Source organism: Caretta caretta, chromosome 1 (assembly GCF_965140235.1).
Source record: "Caretta caretta isolate rCarCar2 chromosome 1, rCarCar1.hap1, whole genome shotgun sequence".
Lineage (NCBI taxonomy): Eukaryota > Metazoa > Chordata > Testudines > Cheloniidae > Caretta > Caretta caretta.
In genome coordinates, this window is record NC_134206.1 from 81,522,961 (window position 1) to 81,540,334 (window position 17,374).

The 17,374-nt window shown below is 39.8% G+C and overlaps 1 protein-coding gene across 15 annotated transcripts in view; it reads right to left on the minus strand.

Moving 5' to 3' along the window:
• The window catches only part of MYCBP2 (MYC binding protein 2), a 420,373-nt gene that overhangs the window by 95,690 nt on the left and 307,309 nt on the right, over window positions 1-17,374 (minus strand). For 11 of the 15 annotated variants that reach the window (XM_048852688.2, XM_048852718.2, XM_075129126.1 and 8 more), the window contains 4 exons: window positions 16,710-16,784; window positions 14,090-14,314; window positions 13,070-13,202; window positions 7,913-8,038 (listed from right to left, as the gene is read on the minus strand). In XM_048852688.2, coding sequence (XP_048708645.1) covers window positions 7,913-8,038; window positions 13,070-13,202; window positions 14,090-14,314; window positions 16,710-16,784 — 559 coding nt within the window. The remainder of the gene's footprint in view (window positions 1-7,912; window positions 8,039-13,069; window positions 13,203-14,089; window positions 14,315-16,709; window positions 16,785-17,374) is intronic. The other 4 variants (XM_048852747.2, XM_048852669.2, XM_048852698.2 and 1 more) reach the window with 3 other exon arrangements.

Below are 17,374 nucleotides of genomic sequence, written 5' to 3' on the forward strand. Positions count from 1 at the left end.
ATTCCAGAGATGTACTGCCTCTGTACATAGGGGGTATGATCTTGCTCCCCCTTGGCAATTTATATAGAACATGCATGCTATATTGTCCTTATGGATCTTGATGGCATTGTTCTTGATTAAAGGGAGAAAGTGCTCGCATGCATTTCAGACAGCCCTTAGCTCCAATAAATTTATGTGCAGGTTGGACTCCACTGGGGACCAGCAGCCTTGGATCGTATTGTCGTGAAGATGTGCCCCCCAACCAACTAGGGAAGCATCTGTTGTGATTATCATGGTTGGAGCTTTTTACTAGAAAGGGACTCCTGAGCAGACATTGTATAGTTGTGACCACCATGTAAGTGAGTCTTTTACCCTGCATGGCATTGTGAGGCACCTGTCGATAGAGTGTCTGTGCGGTATATACGCTGCTCGAAGCCAGGCCTGTAAGCATCTCATATGGAGTCTGGCATATTTTACAACAAATGTTGTTGCCAAAATGTGCCCCAAGAGTTGGAAGCATGTTCTGGCAGATGCCTGTGGGCTGTTCATCACCATTGAAATTAGGTTGACTAGAGTGAGGAAGCATTGTTGGGGTAACACTGCTATTGCTGAGAGACAATCAAGGTAGGCCCCTATGAATTCCAACTTTTGGACAGGAACCAGTTTGGATTTTTGAACATTTATTTGCAACCCTAGTCCGTGAACCGGGTTATCAGTCTGCGTGGCGTTTATTACTCCTTGCTGCGTTGGTGTCCTTATCAGGCTATCGTCTAAGTTTGGAAATATCATCACTCCTTGTCTGCGGAGGTGAGCTGGAACGACAGCAAGAACCTTGAAAAAAAAAAACTCTTGGGGCAGTGGACAGGCCAAAGGTTAGTACTCTGTATTGGAAATGCTGTTTCCCTAGGGTGAATCTCAGGAATCCTCTGTGTCACAAGTGAATGGTAATATGACAATAAGTGTCCTGGAGGTTGAGGGCTGACAGTCAATCTCCTTTCTCTAATGCCAGAATTATTGTGGTTAGAGTCACCATTTTGAAATGTTGTTTTCTCACAAATTCACTACGTTTTTGTAAAATCAGGATGGGTCTCCACCTGCCGTTTTTTTCCGAGTTAGAAAGTAACGGGAATAAAAACCTCTCCCTGTGTGTGGATAGTACGGGTTCCACGGCACCTAATGGTATGAAGTGATTTATTTACTATTCTAACAGGTGCTCATGAGAAGGGTCCCTGAAGAGGGATGGGGAAGGAGGGATGGTTAGGTGGGCTAGAAATAAAGGGGATGGAGTAGCCCTTCTGGATAATCTCTAGAACCCATATGATCTGCTGTGATGGTGTTCCAGACTGCGTAGCATGGTGACAGTTTCCGAATGGGCGGGGGGCCGTATCTCGTTCAGAAATCAGAGTGTGGAGGTCTCGTGCCCTAACTATACATTCAAAATGATTGTCTGGAGGTGGATGGTTGAGATGTCGAAGATTCATCTTGGTTCTGCCAACTTCTGTTTTGTTTTTGTTTACACTGTTGATTGTACTGTCTTTGTGACTGGGAGTATAGTGTAGACTGGAATCTCTGGATGTAAAACATGCTCTGTTTCTTTTTATTTGCAGATATTTCTATTTTATATGCCCAAGGTATTTAAGGTTGCCCCTGAGTCCTTTAAGGTGTGAGGAAAATCATCATTTTTTGTCAGCGAATAATTCTTGCCCTTCAAAGGGTAAGTCCTCAACAGTTGTTGGACCTCCCTTGGGAAACCAGAAAGATGGAGCCAGGAGGTACAGCACATGACCACGGAGGTAGTGATAGACCATGGTACCGTGTCTGCAGAGTCAAGAGAGGCCTGTAGGGCCATCCTAGCAATGAGAGACCCTTCAGAAATGTTTGCCTTGTATTGCTTTTTCTGTCCTCAGGTAAACATTCAATAAATTCTGACATTTTCACAAACAGATTGTGTGTGTATTTTGCCAGTAGGGCTGCATAATTGGCTATGCGGAACTGGAGTGTGGCAGAGTAGTAGACTTTCTGTTTGAAGAGGTCTAGCCTTTTCCAGTCTGTATGGACTGGTGTTGTTTTCCCCTTTGGTTGATTGCATCTACCACGAGAGAGTTTGGTGCGGGATGGGTGAATAAAAATTCAGCTCCTTTTGCTGGCATGTAATACTTTTTGTCAGACCTCTTAGATGAGGGAGGGGCTGTAGCAGGTGTCTGCCAAATTATTTTTGCAGGCTCCATGATATCATCTCTTTGCTACTGGGGATGCCTAGAGTATGTCCGTGAGCTTGTGTTGGGTCTCTGGTAGTTTTGAGAGCAAAATGTCCAGGGATTCAGCTAACCTTTTGAAGAGGTCTTGAAAAGATTTGAAATCATCCCCCATAGAGTGTGTGTGTGTGTGTGTGGGGCGGGGGCGTGGTGGCATCATCATTTCATCCAGTGACGAAGATGAGATGTGAGTGGGCGGCAGAGCGTCACCTTCAGCTGTGTCCCCAGGCTCCTCGGTCTCTTCCTCTTGTGTCTGTGAGGGTGCTGGGACAGTTGGTGACAGTTGGTGAAGTTGGTGTCCCGTGTTGCTCTGGACCTAGGTGGGTTAGGGGGCCTGAGGTTTGGGGCTCTATACATTGCCCACGGATCCCAGTATGGCCAATTGGGTGGGAATGGTATAGGGGACAGTGCCCATGGTTGACCATACCAGCCCTGCACGTCTGTAGATGTTTGTGATAAGGTCCATGTTTAGGTGAGGAGTGGCAAGGAGCGTATATTACTGCTTCATCCTCATCACTGGAGATAGGAGGGGCTGATCCACAGGGAGTGGTTACTAGGCTTGGTCCCAGTCTAGATGGGGTACCGTTGGTATCAGTAGAGGAGATTCCCGCTGCGAGGTTTGACTTTGCTGCATGCAACTCCATTAGAGCTTGCCCACATAGGATGTTAGCTCCTAGGGAAGTCTTGGTACCGGGTGTTCCTGGTGTCTTGCGGTCTGACACTCTCGGTGCTGTCAGTACTGGGGCATCTTTTTCATTTGTAGATCGCTTTCTTTTAGGCAATTCTCGGAGTGGGGGTGAGTGTGGCTGCTTTTTTGGTAGCCTTTCTAGGAGCAGGCTCCTTAGCAGCCATTGCTGAAGCAGATCCCGTCAGACGCTGCTGCTGACGACCGCTGGTCAGGAGGCATCCTGGATTCGGGGTATGAGGCTGGTCTCAGGGATTTCTCCATCATAAGGAGTTTCAACTGGAGATCCCTGGCCTTCTTTGTCCAGGCTGTCAGTTTTCTACAGTGTGGACAGTTTTGGGTATTGTATGTCTCGCCAAGGCAACACTGAGTAGCTGTCAAAAACTGGTATGGAGAGTTTGCAAGTCAGACAGTGTTTAAAGCCAGGTGAGCTGGGCATTCCTGAAAGAGAAAGTCCTCTAGAGAAAGAACAGGGATAAACCCTGCTTTTATTTCTTTCCTCTTTCTTTTTAAGGTAATAGCTGAGTACCTGCCGAGGATGCAGGAGTAAAAGAAAGAAGGAACATATATATATTTTAGAAGAAAAGATAAAGTAAAATATAAAATATAAAGGGCAACGGGATAGGGTACCTAATGACAACTAAACTAACACTATTGGGAACAACTATGAACTATTAAGCTTATCTGAGGTAAGAGAGGGTACTGCTGTTGCTCCGACTCAAGCCAAAGGTGGTAGAGAAGGAACTGGGGGACGGTTGGCTGTGCACCACTATGTAATAGCTCGGAGTGACACAAGATGGCTACGGCATGTGCGCAGCCCAACCAGACACTGTTACTAAAAATTTCCGATTACAAGCACAGGGCTTCAAGACACCTAAAGTGGAGCACCCACAGGCATACTCCTTGAAGGAGGAGGATTTATTATGTCCTTAGCTGACAGTTGGGGATATTAGACTAGCTATTCTTTCTGGGTCATTATTGTTTTTCTGATAGCTGATATATCAAGTACTTTGCTATAACAAATCATGCTAACAAGCCTCACTCTCTCCTATACGTAAACAACTTTGTGAAAGTCAGTCAGTCTTTTTTCTCAGCCCATTTTTATAAGTATGTTTTATCTCTTAAAAACGTCAAGAGTAAAACATTTTAGATGTTACATTCAGTATGACATATGAATTGGGTACATTTAAAAAATCCATTAGTGCATTCATCTTTTTGTCCTGGAATATCTAAACTGGCCAGGTCTGTACCATATAGTTTGCTGAAGGGTAAACAAAGCACATGTGTCTCTTTTGACAATCAGTGGATTGGAGGATGCAATGAGATTTATGACATTTTTGTCACCTATAAACTTATTTTTTCCAATTAATATATAACTCTAATCTGTCACTGATTGTTTCTTGTGGTTGAAGAACATACGCTTTTCTAGTGTGTGATACAACGTTTGGGATGTAAGGCTCATCCATTCCATTTATCTTCAGAAGAGTACTTTTAAATTGTAGGAAAGAAAGGTTACTCATCTATAACTGGAGTTTTGAATAGCTTACCAGTACAGAACTAAACTCTGGGTACATCTACACGCTAACCCTGAAGGCCTCTGGAAAGTGGACGATTGTGGGACCACACAGACTCATCAAGACATGATAGGGTTCAGGTTGAGATTATATAAAAATACATGACTCACACACACTTACTTTTTCCATCCCTTGGAATTCAATACAAACTCTATAGAACTGGGATGTATGGTAGAACATGTGGTCTGCTCTGACAAGATAATTGAAGAACTCCAGTTAATGGAAGTAACCTTTCTGCTCCTTCAAGTATAGTAATTATAGATTCTCCACTCTTGGGAAAGGCACAAGCGGTACAAGATAGATAAGGAGGTAAATGAAGATACCTATTTAAACAATAAGAAAAGGAGTACTTGTGGCACCTTAGAGACTAACAAATTTATTGGATCAAATTTATTTGTGAGCTGTAGCTCACTTGAAAGCTTATGCTCAAATAAATTTGTTAGTCTCTAAGGTTCCACAGGTACTCCTTTTCTTTTTGCGAATACAGACTAACATGGCTGCTACTCTGAAACCTATTTAAACAATGATTACAGAACTTGCTCACCCAAACTATGCATTAGATTTTGAAGCTAAATAAAAAGACTAATGTGGCATAAAAGGTTTGGAAGCTAGTAACAGAATGAAGATCTAACTTTTCCACAGCTGGAATAATCCAGTGGCATGCCATAGAAACCAGTATGGAGCAAGTCAAATGAACCACAACACCTTCACAAATACTCTTGACCTTAGCAAGTTTCTCTTCAGGATTTTATTCATTCTGACAAACCATGAGAGGAAACTTCCTTTCTCTTAATCTTATCACAGAAAATCACTGTTAATGTTTTATTCTTATAAAACAATTCCTGTGCTCACTAGTAATCTGTAATACTGCCCCACAAACTGAGCATCTCTTGCATTTGTGTGCTTCTGGTCTGAGTCACCATTTTGAAATGAGGATGGCTAGGCTGGGGAAAAAAAGAGTACTTCACAGAATGATCTCACAGGGGAAATTACTACACCATGGGCTAAATAATACAGAAAACCTCAGAAAAAGACTTAGTAGTAAAGGCAAAGAAAATAATTACTTCTTACACTGTAAACTGTAAACAGAAGTAAAAACAAAAAAAAGGGAAAAAACTATTGCTCCCAGTGAAGGCAGAACTTCTAGTGGGAAGTGGCGTGGGCAAAGCTTAGTTTTCTAACTATCAAAATGCATGAATTTTCTCTAATCTTCATCCAGAAAAAGGGATCCCATTAGGGATGGATTAAGTTATGATAAAGAATAGACAAACTTCATTCACATATTAAAATTTCAGTAAAATTATGTAAATCCTGTATTTCAATGTTCCTTAAAATTATATGAACAGTGAAAAATAGTTAATTCAGAAAGTTTAGATAAAGCCCTCTTCTGTCCTCCCTTTAAAAAAAAATAAAATATTCTAATTACTAAAAGCCTCTTCAAGACCAAAACCAAGTTACCTTACTCTTGAAGTGTGCCCATGGCTCTAGTTAGTGTTAAATGGAAGTTTCACCCTCCACCCCAAAAGCAAGTGTCACCAAGACCAGTGGTTCTCAACCTTTTGGGGCTCAGGCCTTATTTGTATATATTTATGGCCTGTTGCAATCCAGTAAATAGTCTGGAGGCTTTGGAGCAGAGATGTAACTAGGCATTTTGGCGCCCGGGATGAGCAAGTGTATTTGTGCCCCATACCAGAGGTGACAAGGGGGGTGAAGGGAGGAGGACTGCAGAGTCACCCCACAATTTTTTGGTTGTGTCTCCCCCAACCAAGACAGATTGGATGACCAGCTAAGGTGAGTCTACAGGTGGAGGTCGCGCTCCCTCCCTGAGCTCCACCCCATGGGGCTGGCCCGAGCCACTCCCCGTTGCCTGGGTCTGGCCTGAGCCTTGTGGCATCACCAGCCTGAGCCACCCCTGTGGCTTTGCGTCAAGGGCAGCTTCCCCACTTGCCCCACCCTGGTTATGGCCCTGCCCTGGGGTAGTTTTAGTTGGATCTTGCCCGGTACACTCCCCTCCCCCCTGCCCACAGGTGTGGCTCCTGCCATTCCTGTGCTGAGGGGCTAGCTGGGCTTGGCTCTCTGCTCTGTGAATTGCAACCTCTGGAGTTGCAGCACCACTCAGGTTTGGCCCAGCCCCCCTGACTGGACCAAATTTGTGAGAGTGGGATTGTGACCTGGCTCATGGGAGTGCAGTGCCACTCACTCAAATTTGGCCTCCCCGGATTCCCATCAGGATAGCTGGGCCAAACCTGAGTGGCACTGGGACCCTAGAGGTTGCAATGCCTGGAGCAGAGAGGCGAGCCTAGCCAGCCCTGTGGGACAGGAGCCACAGGAACTGCCACGAGACAAAATGTTCTGGTGACCCAATATAAGGTTGAGAAACTCACGAATTGAGAAACCCTGACCTAGACCACAGAAACAGAAGATTAGAACAGCAAAGCTCCACGTTTCAGTGATATTCCTCAAGAACACATAACTACGCAAAAGAACTTCCAGTTCACTTAGCCTTCTGCATATAAGTAATGAGTGAACAAAAGTTTGATGCAGATACCAGGTGATTTGCCCTATGTTATTACTGTTCAAACTTGAAGCTGCATTTCTTCTTGTTTTATATGTTGCTGTGATTTATTGTACGATATCATCTGGATTAAGCTATTTGGTTCCTATATTTATCAACCTAAACTCTAAAAACCTACATATACTTTTGCTAACAAAGCAATACTCCAATTTAACAACTACTAGCATTATACTCCATATTAATATTCTACTTTAATGTGAGATTTCCAAGCCTATAATCTAGACAGAGCAGTTTCATGCTATTATAAAAATGCTTAGTAGTATAACTAACTATAATCAAAACATCAAACCTAATCTTCCACCCAGTCATCAAATGTAAAAGCACTTTTTAAAAATTAAGCTATTTTAAGCAGATAGCCAGAATCCTCATAGTTTTCTTGAAAATTTTCCAACCTAACGATTTTGAAGCCTAATTTGAACAATACTGGATGTTATCACTCTTTCTGGCTCAATGAGTAAGAAATTGTAATTCTTGTATTACAATTCTGTGGCTAACTTGACAGGAATTTACAGGACATTAACTTATCAATGAAGCTATTCAATAGTGCAATTAAAGGGACCAACATAAAACTCCAGTAAGTCTAAAAGTATTCCCTTTACATCTATGTAAAGCAGAAATTTACACAAGTTACAATATTACTAACTGCATAAAATACAGCAGAAATGCCATTGCAATTGTCAGCAACTCGTTTCACCATAATGATGGATGGTTTTGTGGGGGCACATCTGTTGGTGTTGCAAATGGCACTGATGTCTACTCAAGTCATGGAAAATGAGTAGCGAAAAATGCACAGGCTAAAGTTTGAAAACAATGTTTTACAAAATAGTTATAGCTATAAACTTACCTTTGTTATTTGCAAGGCCATAATCAAATCCTTGTCCATTGCTACAAGCAGATCCCTTACTGAAAGCTTGTATTGAAAAAGGGCTTGGAGGAGGAGTCTGAGCATTTTGCTCTAGCAGAACTTGCTCTGTAAAACAAGCCACCACTTCAGAGTTAGTATTTCTTTTATCACTGATTTGCAGAGGAAAGATGAGTCACAAGACAAAATAGTGAAAGCTTTTAATGTTATTTTTCTGTTAGGCCCCCAAATATACACCATAAGTGTAAAATCACTCATGTCACAAGCTAGCTTATACACTACTGAAAATGGGCACCAGCCTTAAGCTGAATATTCAGGAATATAATGAAATACAGTTGTTCATTATGCTTTACTTAACATTTTTAACAGACTGATGGAGCTGTGAGGCAATTATTGTAGAGGAGAAAATACTCAGCTGGCTCATCATCATCTCCTTCAACAACCAGTACTCTTACCCCTGTTCTGGAGAGTCAGTAATGACAAACTATTATTTTAGTTAAAACATATTAAATTCAAATTTATTGGTTTGCAAATATGTCTACACTTTTTGGGGCAGAGACTGTCCATGCTCAAACATCTGTAAGCTGAGGCACTGTAGGAACTAGCATAAACAAATAATCATTGAAAGTACATAATTATTGTTGATACACTAATATGCATAATGGCATGTATCAGCCATTCTTTTGCACAAACAGGTAAGACATCTACTGTCTGCAATAGCTGTATTTTGGAAAACCTGACTTATTGAGGAAGGGAGGAGGATCAAATTATTTCCCATTAGCTAGATAAAAAATTCCCCTCAGTCATTTGCATGTCTCACCATCATTTAATGCATCTCATTCATTTTAAATTGTAGGTGTCAGGAATTAAAAATATTTTAAATGTTATGTTAATATAGCAGTTTCTGATTACTAAATTATAAAACAGATGGTAAATGAGTTTCCCGTTGCTTTAATTGGTATCCTCTGGCTGCTAACACATCTAACAGTGCTACATTTTAATAAGATGTCTCAAAAAGTCAATTTTAATTAAAAATGTTAACTATAATTGGTGCTTGTCATCACGTAAATTTCCAGAACACTGAACTGAGCAAAATGAATATAACAAAAACTAAAAGCTGTGTGGACATGTATGACAACCATACACAACGCAAGACATAACACTAAATAAAAATGTAGTAGCAAAATCAAAAGCAGCCACATAATTTTAGCTCAGTTAAAAAAGAAGAAAAATATCAGCCAAATGAAAAATATGCAGTTGTTAGGAGAAAATGTACTGCTCTTTTAAAAACATATAGAGATGAAATGTTAAAACATGAAAAAGTGTCTTTTGAAGACAAAAAGAACCTCAAAAGAAAAACATTTTTCCTACCTGTCAATTGATCTTCTTTGAATTCTTCTGAATCAGTCTGGTACTGTAGGATTTACCTCCTCCCCTGTCCCTACTCCCCCCAAAACAAACACCAAGAAAACCCAACCCTGACAATTCCCTTGCGCAATTATTTTCAGTCATATTTGGATTAATAGATTTTAAGGTTCCAAGGGACCATCAAGATCATCTAATACAACATCCTGCATATTGCAGGCCATAGAACCTTACCCACCTACTCCTGTAATAGACCCCTAACCTTTGTTTGAGTTACTGAAGTCCTCAAATCATGGTTTAAAGACTTCAAGTTACAGAGAATCCACCATTTACACTAATTTAAACCTGCAAGTGACCCATGCTGCAAAGGAAGGGGAAAAACCCCTGCCAACCTGACTCAGGGGAAAAATCCTTCCTGACCCAAAATATAGCAATCAGTTAGACCCTGAGCATATGGGCAAGAAAGCAACAGTCAGTTTCTGGTGGATAACATCTGAACAGGAAGCAAAACATCATCCCACACCCTTAAATTCATGTGTTCTAGACCCAACATCACAGACTATATGTGAGTATCGGACCGATAGAGAAAAAATTAAAGAAACTAAATTTAGAGGTAGAAAAGTTTTCCTAAAGGCTTCACTCCTCTGCATAAATTCAGGACTGACAAAGAGCAAAAGAAATAAACAAGGGAATTATTGTTGATATAATCATCTAGTGCTGAGATTCAAGGAGTTCAATACATTTAGTTTAACAAAGAGAAGATTAAAGTGTGACTTGATCACAGTTTATAACTACCTACATGGGGAACAAGTATTTGATAATCAGCTCTTCAATCTAACAGACAAAGGTAGAATAAGATCTAGCAGCTGAAAATTGAAGCTAGACAAATTCAGACTGGGAAAAAAAATGGTGTATGTTTTTAACAATGAGGGTAATTAACCATAGGAAAAATTTACTTGGGCTGTGGTGGATTCTCCATCATTGGCAATTTTTAAATCAAGATTAGATGTTTTTCTAACAGGTATGCTCAAATTAAAACAAATTATTTTGGGAAGTTCAGTGGTCTGTATTAGGCCAGACTAAATCATCACAGCAGTCACTTCTGATGAGAAATGCTATGGAGAACACAAGACACAAATCACCTCTGCCCCCATATCTTTACTCCCAGCATCAACTTTTGAAAGACAAAAGCAGCATCACTGGACTAGAAGAGGGGTCCTGGCTGAGAAATCCAGCCAGACTGCTGTAAGCATAAGCTGAGAGAAACCTTTTTGCTTCAAATTCGCTTAGCTTGTTAAGTTAGGTATTAGACCTAAAATAGGCCTGTGAGACTGTTTTGCCTTCAGGATCAGGAAGTATCAGCCCCCTCCCACACCCTGAACTCCTCATTTCTGGCCCCACTCCAGAGCCCGCACACCCAGCAGGAGCCCTCACCCCCTTCTGCACCCCAGCCCTTAATTTTGTGAGCATTCATGGCCCGCCATACAATTTCCATATCCAGATGTGGCTAGCACATCATCTGTGGCTTTCCCGTAGAGAATATCACCTTAATTGGTACCCTGACTGCTGAATTTGATGGAATTGCCCAGTATGGAGGTGAAGGTGCTGGGTGCCAGTGCCGGGCGAGTCTCTTGAACCATTGGTGATGGTGGCACTGAGAAGTTTAACAACTCTCTTGCAGCCTCAAACATCTCAGGAGTAGAAATGACCAAGACGACACTCTGGTACCAGGGCATTCGACCAGCAAAGGTGCTTCGGGAACTGGTCACAACAGGCCCATACCGTGCTCTGAAGCCAACCAACTCCTCTGTTTAGAGGTGTGCTCTGGGGTATGTTTCTTCTTTGAATGTCCTCCCAAGTCAATTTCAGCAGCATATATTTTAATCTGCCCCCCCACCTTTTTTTTTGAATGGGGCTTTAAGCCCTTACAAATGCTGCATTTGTCACTCATTTGGACCTCCTTCAAGCACTTAAGACAACAGGGGTGAGGGTAACTATTAGGTGTTGCCTTACCACAAGAATGGCAGGGCTTGAAACCTGGAGTGTGCTGCATATCTGTGGTACTGGGGTGGGTACCCAGCCTAGCTGCCAAAAGCACACAAAAGAACAAACACATTTATTTTAAATTAACCAACCAAACTCTAAACTACACATAACCGGCAGTATTTATATATTTTGACTAAAGATAGCTAGGACACCTACAACAACCGTCATGGGTGGTAGGAAGGAGCGGGGGTGGAGGAGAGAGAGAAGGGTGTCAAGGCAGCTTGATCCTTTATGCCTGCATGTGGTGCACAAGGCAGCAGGGCACTCATGCTGCCCTGACTAGTGCCACTAAGGGAAAAACTCAATTGTGCAGTGGAGCACACAAACGCCTGCAGTGGAATGCACATGTGCAATCAGTCAAAGAACAGTTGTTAAATATTTTCTATCTTTACTGTTCAAGGTGTGCCTTTATTTGCTCACTACACATTACACACCTCCCCACAGAATTAGGCAGTATACCTATATACCTATACCGCAGCATAAAGTTTGTTTTCTGCACATCATAATGAAATAAGACAAGGTTACTTCGGAATGTCCACAGATGAGAAAGGACATCACAGGATAGCAGAATAAATGGAAAAAGGATTACACAGAAGTTAAAAGACCTATAAGATCAAGGCTACTTTCATGCAAATGTGAGATAAAATTCCCTAAAGGAGCTTGTAGCAGATATTACATTTCTATCACATTTAAATCTAAGTACAGCGGTCAAAAGCAGTCCAGTTGACTCCTTAGATCCAAAGAAAGCCCCAGTACTACTACTTTAAGGATAGTGTCCTCGAAACGGAGGGAAAAAACTCTGATTTTAAGCAGATGTTAGCGGTAGTGTGCTTGGATCCTAAATTAGGTTAAATAAATGGCACATTAAAGATCTATTTTGGTTGAGGTACATACAAAAACACATCATCCTGAGAAAATATCCCACTCTACTCTCTAACTGATCATAGAGGTAATTAAGCTAGTATTTTCACAGGAAGTGACACGGATAATGAAAAATATTGTTCTAGCCAAGAGGAAAAGCTCAGAGAGCTCTGTCAAAATCTACAGAACTTGCTCAAAATATGCTGGTTGTAATGATCTAAAACGTGATTGTATTTACTGCATTTTCTGGAAATCATTTTGCCATTCCTAATTTAACATTCACCACTCCTTTATTATAATAGGAAAAACAGGAAGCACTGAGCAAAAGAACATTAGGTTACCAACTACAGATTTCTTCTCATTTCATATATGGTGTTCAAAATTTGTTGGCAGTTTTTAGTAGGGTACTTTTGTCGCCCCAATCCAGTGGTTGGGATTATATGTTAAACTCAAAATAAAAAAAAATTAAGATGCAGTACAAATTCATTCAGTCCTTTTTTGTTTTCAGGTGGAGACAAAAGTAGACTGTAGAAAGTTGCCTTAGGAAGTACAGGATTAGTTGTCTGAAAACTGAATCCCCATAAACAGAAGAAAGGACAACACTCTACTTCAAATTTTATATAGAAGAATGACTCCAAACACTTACAAAAATGTCACGTTTGCAAAATCTAAATGTCTGATGACTACTGAAAATTTAATTTTGAAAAAAGTTTGACTTCATATTTTCTCCAATTGGGTTATTTTATAAGTTATTGTTTTACATCTTTTCAAAAACTCAGTTCTTTCTTAAAACTTCCCCTCCCCCCACTTTATTTTGGCAAACACTTTAAGTAGTTAATTTAAAAAAAAAAAAAAAAGACAACTTGCCATCTTCGTGCCGCAGATACTGGTTTCCACCTCTGTCTCTAGCTAAGGACCATGCCTCGCCTTCATCACTCTCACAGAACTCTACCATGCTGTTCTTATCCATTTGCACCCATGTACCTTCAGAATTAGTCACCTGGTACACACACATAAAAAAGCAGTTTATTCACTTTTCAAATAATCCAGTGCTCAGATCCAGCAACATGCTTCAGTATTTGAAACAATATGCTCATTTTCATCATGATATTACAAAAAACATTGTTTCTGAAATTAAGGCCACAGCCTGAGGTATAACAAAAACCAATTCCATGTATGGCAAGTTTAAAATTATAAATACTTTCACAATATTAGGCCAGTTTATGTTTAGAAAAAAAAGTTCAATATTTGACCAACCACACAAACGCAAATAAGCTCTTAGAAGGTGTTATCCAACAACCTCCATGCTTTTTTGGCACCTGAAACACCAAAATAAGTTATAATGTCTAGTTATATATGAAATATTTGTAAATTTGCTAATTATGCTCCTGATGTTGTTTGAGAAAAATAGCATGACACACTACATCCTCAAGCCCATCTCAATAGGAAAATACCAAAGCATGATGACAAGTACAATAACAATTGAATAAATACAGTGAAATAGGATAATTTTTGAACTGATCACAGCCCTGGAAATGATTCCTCCAACAAGGTAAATTCACTTTGATACATATGATCAGTAAGTGAAACAGATAATCTTATTTTGCAATGAATCAACCATACTGTAACAAATATATAAATAACTGTAGGTAATTGTGGTATCAGAAAATTCAAGTTTAATGTAACTCCAATTAATTAACACTTTTCTACAAAGCAAAACACATAACTGAATTAGTATTTATAATATAAATCAAGTTCAAATGTTAACATTTAATCACCAGGGTTGGAAAAGCAAACCTTGTGTAGGGGAAGATGCTTTTGTTGCGTTTACTACTGATATAAACTGGTATCTATGAAGACATGAACTGAAGCTACAAGGATCCATACCTCGCCTACTGCCTTGACTTTGTTTCCCAGAACTAACATTCCAATTGGGATACCTCTAAGGTTAGGGCAGCTTCTGATGTTGTGACCTGAAGGGCCAGTCTTCACTACCTTGTACACTCCAGGTCCACCTCGAAGGAATGGCATATCTTGCTCTTGCATCACTGCTTCCTGTGTGCAGCGTGAATTTATGTCTTTGAAAAAGTCATCAGTATTAGACCTAGGCTCCTGAAAAATTTAAAGAAGCAAAAGAAAAACAGAATAGAACCTGTTAATAATGCCTTTGCACTTTTTAGATTAGAAACACCTCTTCCCTGAGTCTGGAACAGTTAACTTCTTAACCTAGAAAGAGAAAAAAAACTGGTCATAATGCCAGTTGAATTGTAAGTTTCCTTTCCAGTTGACTGTTTTAGCTTGCAGAGGTACACACAACTCAACTACTGCTGTATTTGAAATGAACAGGCACTTCAGTGGAAAATGAATTGTTTAAATTTGGGCCACTAAATATACAGATATTTTCATATGTGCAGTTTGACATAAAATTATTTTCACCACCATTTTCATAAAGTACTTTGTGTTTAGTACTGTCATTTATCAGCACAGAGAATCCAAACACGCGATTGAATATGTTGCAAATATAACAGGTAAAAGTAACCAGTGATTGATCTAGGCATGTGTAAAGGAGACGTATATGCTAGCTGGTTTCCAATTTAAATGTGCTCCTTTCTCTGAACTCAATTTCAGGAATATATTGTAAACACTGAATAAAGGTAAAATTATTATTACTAAGGCCAAGTGGAGCAGTAACCCCATGTTTCTTGTATGCACATATAAAATACTAGTGTGTATTTATTATTATATTTTTATTGTGACAATTGGAGTAGCATAGCAGACTTATTTTGCTTAGAACTAAGCAAGGATGAAGGACAAACCCAGGCCTGATCTGATGTTATACTTCTGAGGTATGACGACTCCATACGTTTAGAGTTCTTAGGCAACTCTCCAACCTGCACTGTAAATGAGGAATACTGGCATGGCTCTTCCACTGGCTGTAATTTAATAAAATTTCCAGTATACATGAAGATAATGGGGAGGAACACTCATACACACTTTATATCACAAAGAAACAAATATGTAGCAGTAGCAATGGCTGATGTACCTTAAAAACAAGATGTGTGACCTGCATACAAAGTCCATTTGCAAGTGTGGTTAATTTCTTTATTAAAATCAAAATTTTTGCACTGATCCGTTTTCAGCTCTATTTGGTGTTGATTCCTGTGTATTGTGCCCAGAATGTTATAACACCCCTCCCAAATGTTATAATAGCTTTCCCAAGAAAAATACTGCAACTGAGCCATTATACAGTATAAAGTTGTTCTGCAAAGAAGGGAATTTTCACTTCAAGTTGTGGGATTTTCTAAAGTAAATTGTTTCAAGGGGAAAAAAGTCTAATGTTCTACAGCAACTCTATATATCTACAGAGCAGCAAAGCAGTTCAGTGTTGTTGTGGGGGAAAAAAACAGTGAAAAAGTATATTTTTAAGTTGCTGAACAAATATGTGTAATTATTGAGAATAGTTTCCATTAAAAAATTTCTATGGAAACTACTGCCTAAAAAGCAGCAATAGCCTTCCAGATCATTTACAAAAGCATCTGAGAGATATTTAAAACACTTAGTCATATATAATACAACTGGATATTTTTCTAGGAATTATGGAAATTTTGAAATAGATTAGTAAAGAAGTTAGTGTAGTGTTCATCAGCACAGGTATTTTTAGTAAAAGTCATGGACAGGTCGCGGGCAGTAAACAAAAATTCATGACCCATTATCTGTCCATGAATTTTACTATATACCCTTAACTAAAACTTGGGCCAGAGGTGCTCTGCGGGGGGTGGCCTAGCACGCCAGGGGTGCTGGGCGGGGTGGCCCGGGACCTCCTCTGGTGCTGTGTGTGTGTGGGGTGCCAGGCGGTGGTGCACAGCCCAGGACCCCACTGATATGGGGTCGGAGGGGGATGTTGGGGTTGGCGGAGCAGACTCTGGGCAGCCCCTGAGCCAGCCACACTGACCGCTGCAGAAGTCACAGAGGTCACAAAATCTGTGTCTTCCGTGACCTCCGTGACAGACACAAAGCCTTATTCATCAGCTGTGTTTATTAATATTTTTGAGCTGACCCAGTTCATAAGGAGCCTATTATGTTCAATTTACTGATTTTTGCAATGGACTAGGGTGTATAGCACTGAAAACAGGGAAAGAAAAGTTTAGCAGTATACCTTGTCTATAAACATAAGTGATTGGAAGGTTCTCTTTTTAATGTTAAATGGCCAACAATTCTCGTGAATATTGTAATTAGGATGTACTATATTTAAAAGAAAATTATTATTTTTGTGTTGCTGGAGGTTCAGTAACCATCATTATCATTTTGAACTAATAATTTTTCAATCTAGAGTACAGTGAGATTAAAGGAGTAGATACACAATTCTACAGTATGGTATTTACATATCTAGCATTTCCTGCAAAAATACATCAGAATACAGCAGACTTCAAAAGGTTATCTAATATAAATGTATTTATTAATGTAAAACATCAGGATATAATGTTACTGTTCTTTACAGTTAACTCACCTGGGGGGGGGAAGCTTTAGAAGTCCATGAAAAAAAGTCCAAATCCCTGACTCCTTGGCTAGCATTAAAGACATTCTGAGCAACAAAGTTTAAAAAAAGACAAATATCAACAAGGAAATGGGAACAAGAGAACATTGGAAGAAGATGCTAGAGACACTGTAATTCAAATTGCCTGCATTCTAACATCAATATTAAAATAAACTGACTTTTAAAAATGAAGTCATTTGAGTCCATTGCTCACCATTGCAAATCATCTGTTAAACAAAAACAGATTCATATGTCAAAAGCTCTAAACGGATGTAGTGTGTCATGCCATTTACTGAAATAAGAGCCAGACATCTGTTAAAGCTTGAGACTTGTGCAAGACAAACCCCACACTCCTGTCACAGTGAAACAATATATGTTCCACTGCAAGCCAGATTTGTTTTATGACAAGAGAGTCTGCTGCTGTCTAAAGATTATTTAAGCAAATTAATGTGGCATGGTTGAATATGGACTTTCAGCCACTCAATTCATAACAGGAAAGATATATAAAGTATTAAGCTGTCTTCAAAAAAGTTGGAAAACAAATTATTGCCATGCAGTACAACCTCACTAGAATGCACACCTAAAATTTGCATACAAAAATAGCACCCTCTCCCCACTATACCAGAAGAAAAACTAAA